At 48.1% G+C, this 7,849-nt stretch overlaps 5 protein-coding genes across 5 annotated transcripts; 2 read left to right on the top strand and 3 right to left on the bottom strand.

Annotated features, from left to right (window-relative positions):
- Positions 1-304: 304 nt before the first annotated feature.
- On the bottom strand, positions 305-757 carry LAJ45_07233 (uncharacterized protein; the record flags this gene model as incomplete). Its single annotated transcript, XM_046116791.1, has 1 exon — positions 305-757. One exon carries the CDS (start codon positions 755-757, stop codon positions 305-307), a length of 453 nt encoding a protein of 150 aa, XP_045970193.1.
- A 1,225-nt stretch (positions 758-1,982) lies between these two features.
- On the top strand, positions 1,983-2,480 carry LAJ45_07232 (uncharacterized protein; the record flags this gene model as incomplete). The annotated part of the gene is made up of 4 exons (XM_046116790.1): positions 1,983-2,264; positions 2,318-2,340; positions 2,388-2,399; positions 2,465-2,480. The coding sequence occupies 4 exons, from the start codon at positions 1,983-1,985 to the stop codon at positions 2,478-2,480; spliced, it is 333 nt and encodes a 110-aa protein (XP_045970192.1).
- Positions 2,481-2,967: 487 nt separating this feature from the next.
- On the bottom strand, positions 2,968-4,552 carry LAJ45_07231 (uncharacterized protein; the record flags this gene model as incomplete). Its single annotated transcript, XM_046116789.1, has 8 exons — positions 2,968-3,001; positions 3,062-3,220; positions 3,270-3,374; positions 3,430-3,588; positions 3,664-3,849; positions 3,908-4,162; positions 4,231-4,413; positions 4,464-4,552. 8 exons carry the CDS (start codon positions 4,550-4,552, stop codon positions 2,968-2,970), a joined length of 1,170 nt encoding a protein of 389 aa, XP_045970191.1.
- Positions 4,553-5,102: 550 nt separating this feature from the next.
- Positions 5,103-5,492, bottom strand: LAJ45_07230 (uncharacterized protein; the record flags this gene model as incomplete). Its single annotated transcript, XM_046116788.1, has 1 exon — positions 5,103-5,492. One exon carries the CDS (start codon positions 5,490-5,492, stop codon positions 5,103-5,105), a length of 390 nt encoding a protein of 129 aa, XP_045970190.1.
- A 1,423-nt stretch (positions 5,493-6,915) lies between these two features.
- Positions 6,916-7,771, top strand: LAJ45_07229 (uncharacterized protein; the record flags this gene model as incomplete). The annotated part of the gene is made up of 5 exons (XM_046116787.1): positions 6,916-6,999; positions 7,089-7,099; positions 7,169-7,260; positions 7,341-7,472; positions 7,698-7,771. The coding sequence occupies 5 exons, from the start codon at positions 6,916-6,918 to the stop codon at positions 7,769-7,771; spliced, it is 393 nt and encodes a 130-aa protein (XP_045970189.1).
- Positions 7,772-7,849: the final 78 nt, after the last annotated feature.

The raw sequence follows: 7,849 nt of genomic DNA, 5'->3' as shown, positions 1-7,849 counted from the left end.
CACATTTCAGCGGGAGGAGTTTGTGCAAAGCACCAAGCTGCACCGCAGGCCACAACCCAGGTATGTCCAGCAGTTTGTCGAAGCCGACACGGAATCTCGCACTGCGCAAAAGCTGTTTTAAGTCCCGGGATTTCGAGCGACTAAGCCTTGACCACCAGAATTGTTGTTTAAATAGATCGTTTTCTCCTGGAACTCAAACGTATATTTCGAAATATCTCCCCATCAGTGATATTGGCCGAATTGGCATATTGGTGCTGTAGATAGTATAAATCTTCGTCCGAAGCAAACTCTGCGCGCGGTTAGACTATGGGCTAAGGGTGGTCTGCGCGTTCAATTTTTCACTACCTTCAATATAGATGTCAACTCCCCACAACGATCCATTTGTGGGATGATGTCTTTGGCGGCCATCAGGCGATGATGACCATGAAGATACTGGGACCGACCCCTTGGGCATGGGGAGTTGATGATACGGAGGATCGCCGTTAATGTCATCCTTCCCAATGCCCGCTTTCTCGAGTGCAGATGTCAAAGCCGTTGCAGTGAGTAAGATGGGGATACGATTGAGAGGGTTTTCCCTAGAAAGTACACCATCTGTTCGAAAGATCGTCTTTAATCTCTCGATATTTTTAATGCTTAATTCCCGTGCCAAATATTTTGGAGAAGCTGCAAACGATTCAAACCGAAGCCGTACGACACCCGCGTAGAAGGATTTCCCGCCTTGTTGGGCAGCCTCGTGCGCCGAAAACCTATGTGCCATTGTCGTTGTGGTGTCTGAATGTGTAGGTAGATGATAATCCCCTGGGGGCTATTTAACCGTAGGGGGCAGAGCGTTTAGTCATTATTTCGGCAATCTTCAATTGTCTCGGCAACCAAGCTAACCGGCCAAGCACGCTTTCATCACCTGGTCCCGGGTTCCTGGTTCCTGGTTTCCTGGTTTCCTGGGTTCCTGGTTCCTGGTTCCTGGTTCCTGGGTTAAGCGAGTCAGGATCCTTGCTAATCGGAACCGGGCCCACACACGCTAGTGGATACCGCGCCTATAATTAAAACGGTGGTGTTCTCTCTCCTCAACACAGATAACCAAACTCATCATGGCGTGTGACCATCACTCGTGGTTTGATCTTTCGGCAGGCCCGCATAACACACACACCCTCATCCATTCACATCGCATCACAGACCTCATAAATACGAAACAATTACCACACCCTAACAACATTCAGTTACCAGACATGATCATCTTTGTTGGAGGCGTTGCTAAAGAACGCCTCCTGCGAGGTATCGTCGGGAAATCATTCAAACCCCGAAGGACTGAGTTGTCATCCATGTGCAAGCTACATGCTGACCCCCGCACAGCCGGAGACCCACATCCGTTACTAATAGCCGATTGTATTGTACCTGGGAAATATTATCCGGGCGCGGTTAATGCGACTGCCTCTAAGTGTCATGAAACCACCATCATGACTATGATATCTCACGAAGAGATTGGAAGACTTAGAACAAGCCTATTTGCGCGCGTATTGGGACCATTCTCCAGTATCCTATGCGTTTTCTCGGCCGACTTCGGCGGGCTCACCGGGGTGTGCCGGTTTATTGAGTCCTGGATGCTTGCAGCAAACAAATCATCAACTCACTCAGATATATGCAGGCCAAGGTTACTTATTATAGAGCAAAGAGATGAGAGAGGATTTTTAAAGCCTCGATGGGATCAATCAGCGGTGCAACGCCTCCGCCAAGGTCTGTCACTCGATAGTTGTAGCTTGGAGTCAATGTTTTTGTCTATCAACATTCTATGTATACCTTTCGCATACAGTCAAGTCTCTATCCTCCAATATATTAGCCCCCTGTTGCAAGAGACTAGGAAAATACGGGAGGTCGGTCGTTGCCAGTTTAGTTTGCTCCATTTAGACGCTTACCTGAACGCCGCGTGCCGGCATTGGGTTCATCACCGAGACATTCCCTTTAACTTTGTCAAGGCAACACATCACATGAACCCTGTCTCGGTTCACCCCTCCGAACATCTCGAGAGGTTCCTGATATCTTCGGGCGATCAAGGTGGTGGTGTTGATGTTGTAACCGTCGCAGCTACATGGCCCGACAGTTGGTCCCTACACCTCTTCACCAACTATACGAGATCTCATCCCAGTCACTTAGCGGGTGGTTCAGATACCGGGATGAGGGAAGCGTATGTCTTCCCCCGCCTTCCAAACTCGAACTCGAACGGCAAGCGTTGCATTATTTGGGGCCCTGTGCGTGACAACCACCCCAACGTCAGTCTTCCCCCCCCCCCCCACGCTAATCTAATCTAATTCATTGAACCTAGATCAGTTACATGGCCACTTATGTGTACGATCGCCTGAGAGCTCCAACTTGGGCGATAATTATCGCCTAAGGATATGCCGCAGGTAGGCGAACATCATTTCGTGCGATATCGCTGTGTCGATAGTACCCACACTAATAAAAATCATAGAGACAATAACAGATAGTGTTTCGACCGGGGGGAACTAGGGACGACGGCGATCGATTCGGCCTGGTTCATAACGGAGGACAAAACACCTGCGACGAGATCAGGGCACGTGTTGTGGGCATGAAGCGAAGAACATGGCGGTTTGGAAGTCACAAGAGTAAGATATCAATGTAGGCTGGCATAACGAATATTTATTTCATAGCCTGATTGCAAATATAAATCGAAATTGTTGCTATTAAACGAGTGATGGTCAAAAACACAAGGCAAGAGAGATAGAGACAGTAGGACAAACAGAAAACTGATGAAGAATACAGGAAGAGACTGGTAAAGATAAGTGACATAGCAATGGGACACTAAACAATATGGAAAGCAACGACAGTTAATGAACGTGAAGATAAAAAAATACAGATTTGATGAATGACGGCCATGCGCGGCAAATGTTAACATAAGAAACTATGATTCCAATATGCCCGGCGGGAAATGTGACGAACGCACAACCGTGGATTTCACATGGCGCCTTCTTCCTCAAGTTGGATATCACTGAGGACGAACAAACCAGAATATCAGTACTATAAATATAAGGCAAAGTAATTTACATACCATTGAGAAAAATTCTGCAAAACGGCGTCGAGATCTGCAGGGGTTGCCACCGCATGACGGAGGTGGGTGGGCTCATGGGCCGTAGCGGAAGGAGTGTGGGGTCTGCTACAGGTAGGCGTAGAATGGGGGACATTGGAGCCCATTTCGTCGCGGTGCGAACTGTAATAATTAGGAAAGAACAAATAGACAGATGTTTTGAGGAACCAACGAGATATTCACGGCATTCACCGGGTTGACAGACGTGGGTGCCCCATTGGCATTTGGCGGAGCCTTGTGAGCAACCATATCCTTGATCAAGAGCATTTGGGTTTCCCTATGTTCACCTAAGATGAATAAATGTGCAAAACGGTGAACTTGAAGAGGCTTACAATGAGAATAGACGATCAGACATCGCGATACAGGTGGTAGCCAACGAGTGCATGTTATCATGGAACTCGCCTCCAGGGCACGGAGACAGACCACCGAGAGAAACGGTGGGACTTTGCGTGGCTTGGGGCTTTGCTTGTTGGGCTTCAAGCGCCGCAGTGCTGTTACAAGAACATATATAGTATTAGCTATATATCTAGGATTAAATCGAACATCTCATGGAGGACGTGACTTACAGGGCATCAATGCGACCAGAGAATCGATCAAGAGAGGTCGTCAAAAGGGCAGTAATTCGCAGAATGCCTGTGTGTGTTTCTGCTGGCGGCGCAACACGATACTCCAACGATTCAAAAGCAACAGGTTCTCTAACATGATCACGACATTCTGCCGCAATCATCCGACTCAGCTTTGCTTCATCGTGGCTGGCAGGGACGTTAGTTAACGATATCTTTATAAAAATATTAAAGAAGGTAAACTAACGTTTTTTGAAGGGTTGCGTCGTGTTCCGCGAGTTCAGACTTCAAATCAGTAGTACGTTTGAGAATGTCGCCGATGAGGACTGAGTTCCCAATGATGGCGTCATTTGTTGCTTTGAATGTTGAAAGCAAACCATTGACATCGGCGGAGACAGACTGAAGAAGGTTGAAGGTGGTTTCGGTGTTTGCTAAAACTGACGTGTTTTCCGAGTTATGTGGGACATCCATTTGGTCGGCAACGGATATGTGGTTATGATGGCTAAACATTTTGTCTATTAGCGATGCGAGCCGTGTTATAAGTGCCACAAGAAAGAGAGAGAAACATACAAGTCAGGACTTTGTTGGTTGAGGGAGACAGCGTATTCCTGAAGACAAGAGATAATTCTTTCAGTGTTCATACGAGCAACCAGAATGTCGTCTTTATAGGTTTGGTCCAAGAGTGTGTCCCCACAACAGCTGCCCTTGCTTTCGGCTAGACATCTCTCCTTGTAGTCGGTGAAAAACTCCGCCCTATCACCGGTTAATGCCGCCTTCGCTGAAATGTGATAAGACATACATACAAGTCGAAATTTTGCTTCAATGCTTGGTCCGAGGTTTCCTTATACTTCCTGAGTTGGGGTCCCAAATGTTCCTTGAGAAGCTCAATCATTTCTTCAATACCGATATATGTGTTGGGTGCGGGTTGGCTAAACATGCTGTTGGAGAAAGACATCAGTGCAATATAAATGGAGATGTGTAAAGGGTACTAATATGAATATACTTTGAAGGCGAATGTCGTAGCCAGAAAGCTGGATAACGGGTTCTTTGTAAAGGCTTATATGACATCTCGATAGTCAAATCACAACACATTGAAGCCTCAGCATAATCGTGCTCACTGGGTCTCTCAATGTGGAGTGTGTAATATCACCAACAGCCAGGCTCATGACGCATGACACAAGGCGCAAGGCGCATGAAGAACCGCTTCCCGTGCCGTGCTGACGGACGATCCATCCCCTTTCGAGCGCATGATACAGGTTTCCAGGCGCATGAAGAGACGGCCTGATGTTACGCCGTGCCGTGTTGTCCGTCGAAAGTGTAATGGCGCATGACACAAGACGCAAGGCGCATGAAGAACCGCTTCCCGTGCCGTGCTGACGGACGATCGACCCCTTTCGAGCGCATGATACAGATGCCCAGGCGCATGAAGAGACGGCTTGATGTTACGCCGTGCCGTGTTGTCCGTCGAAAGCGTAATAGCGCATGACACAGGACGCAAGGCGCATGAAGAACCGCTCCCCCGTGCCGTGCTGACGGACGATCGACCTCTTTCGAGCGCATGATACAGATGCCCAGGCGCATGAGAGACGGCCTGATGTTACGCCGTGCCGTGTTGTCCGTCGAAAGCGTAATAGCGCATGACACAGGACGCAAGGCGCATGAAGAACCGCTTCCCGTGCCGTGCTGACGGACGATCGATCCCCTTTCGAGCGCATGATACAGATGCCCAGGCGCATGAAGAGGCGGCCTAATGTTACGCCGTGCCGTGTTGTCCGTCGAAAGTGTAATGGCGCATGACACAGGATGCAAGGCGCATGAAGTACACCAATCATGGCAAAGCACTCGATCCACTCCCACGCCACGTTTTAATTTTTTTCTTTTGGAGAGACTGGGCTTCCGCAATCTAATTTTCTTTAGTGTCATAATTCTGCTGGTAGGGTCGGTAGCCAGGAACGACGTAATTAGAAAACTTTCGACCAATCATCATCTATCACTCGGGATGTATCGTCTAGCGCCCACTCGCCCGCCGTACCCAACCCCGGGTCGGGCGTTATTCTCTATGCGTTCTATATCGAGTAAACATAGTGTTAACATTTCAATTCATTATTTTGTATTGCATGTTAAGTCAAAATTCAGATGCCAAGGTACGCGCCAAGTTTATCCTGTTCAAGCAAGTTGCAAGGGTGACATGGATTTGCCACGACATACTTTACTCTACATGCTAGCTAGCTGCCTTCGACAGGGTTTGTTTTTAAGGATTTGAATCTCACGATTGTTGATGTATCCTTTTTCCTGGTGTTTTTTTTTTTTTTTTTTTCCCTTTCTTTTTTCCCGACCGTTCCGTTCCTAACTTCCTACGTACGTCAGAACCCGAAGTTTGTTTTTTCTGGCGCCGTTTGTTTCACTTATCCTGAGACAGCTGTAAAGCCACTATAGAGCCGAAGAGCCTCCTCCTGTTCCTCCTTAAGGCCTCCTCATCCACGTCCTCCTCCTTCAGATCCTCCTCTTCAGGCTCTTCCTCATCCTCCCTTCCTCGGCTTGGCTGCCACATACTCCTAGCGCATCCATAGACAAGTTACACATTGCACTTAGATATCACTATCGTGAACGGACAGGTAACAGCACTTATGAACACACCCGCTACAAGACACTCTTCCGCTTCTGCCCTTCTCCCTTCTCCCGCCGGCTGTTGTGTTCAAGACCTGCCAATCCAGCCCCGCTATGGACACCACCACACCCACCCATGGGCCATCAATCCATCCCCCCCCCCCCCCCACCCCCGCCATTCCCTGCTTTCTGACCGCATGTATCCACTCTTAGTTATGAGATACATACCTACATGCTTTTGTACATAACTTGAACACACCACCCCTGGTTCATACAGAGAGGGGCTGTGGGTATCATTAATGCTAGGGAGGGGTAGACCCAACATGGAAATCATCATCATTATAAACGTGGTTGAAGTTATCGCCGTGCAGATGGAGTCAGCATAGAAAGCTTCTTAGACATAGAATAAATAACTTCAATTCCCCCCACCCCTGGGCCGCCTCTTTCCTTTTCTCTAGTAATCGTATCCCTTGGTTGCAGTTCTCCATCGTTTCTCCTCTTTGGTCCTAGAGCTCCCTTCCTCGTACTCTATCCTTTAAACTTCAACCTCCACAAGCTTCAGGTCCCATCAGACCAGGCATCCCAGCTCAGATAAGCTGCATAGTCGCTAGTTAACATTCCCTGACTCTCATCATCCAAACAGCCACAATGCCCCCAAAAGCAACTGCCAAAATCAACGGAAAGGTCATCGCCGAGTCGGACGAATACGAGACTGTCGAGGGAAATATCTACGTAAGAGACCTCCTACAGCTTCCTAGGGCTGTCACTTCTCTTATTTCCAAAATATCTTCTTATAGCTAACAATGGTTTGAAATTTACAGTTCCCGCCATCGTAAGTGAAGCTACATTCACTGCAATTCTATGAGCATTGCGGTCGAGGATTTACTGACCAATACCACAGTGCTATCACCCGGAGCTTTCTCACTCCTTCAGACACCCAAACCACCTGTAAATGGAAGGGAACTGCCTCATATTACAATGTAGAAGTTGATGGTACGCATCTTGCCTCCTCCTCCTCTCATCTAGGCTTCTATTGCCACCGTTCGTTTCTTAATTGTGTCTGCTATGAATAGGTGTATACATTAAGGACGCCGCGTGGTATTATCCGGACCCCCAAGACAAGTTCAAGCCGTTCAGGAATTATGTGGCGTTCTGTATGTATGCCCCGCTGATGCTCCACCTGAAGAGGGTCCCCTTTCGTTTGCGTTAGTATCCTCCTCCGTCACTTTTTTTCTTTCTTTTGTTTCCTATTCTCCCTTCTGTCATCCTAATTTTGGTTTCACAACGAATCTCCGCTCCTGTCGAGCGGGGGACTTCTCGAAGAGAGGTTTCTTCCTCCCCACTATATACACCTCATTTACTCCTTTCATGGTCGCGTTAGTTGACTTTTACCCGCCGCGCACTTTGATGCTTGGGGTGACCTATTACAGGAGCTGATAAATCGCACTGGGGCCTGGGGAGGACAGATAAAACCAAGGCTGTCATCGAGTCGATACCGGAGTAATCCGAGGGCAACAACGCCCCATGATTCCTTGCGTTTGGAGTAATGTTTCCGAAAGCGTCCAGGATAGAATTAAGGGGG

This window comes from Morchella importuna (genome assembly GCF_003444635.1).
Source record: "Morchella importuna strain M04M26 chromosome Unknown Morimp01GS022, whole genome shotgun sequence".
Classification (NCBI taxonomy): domain Eukaryota; kingdom Fungi; phylum Ascomycota; class Pezizomycetes; order Pezizales; family Morchellaceae; genus Morchella; species Morchella importuna.
The sequence above is the reverse complement of the archived record's forward strand: the minus strand, read 5'-3'. Positions and strand labels throughout refer to the sequence as shown.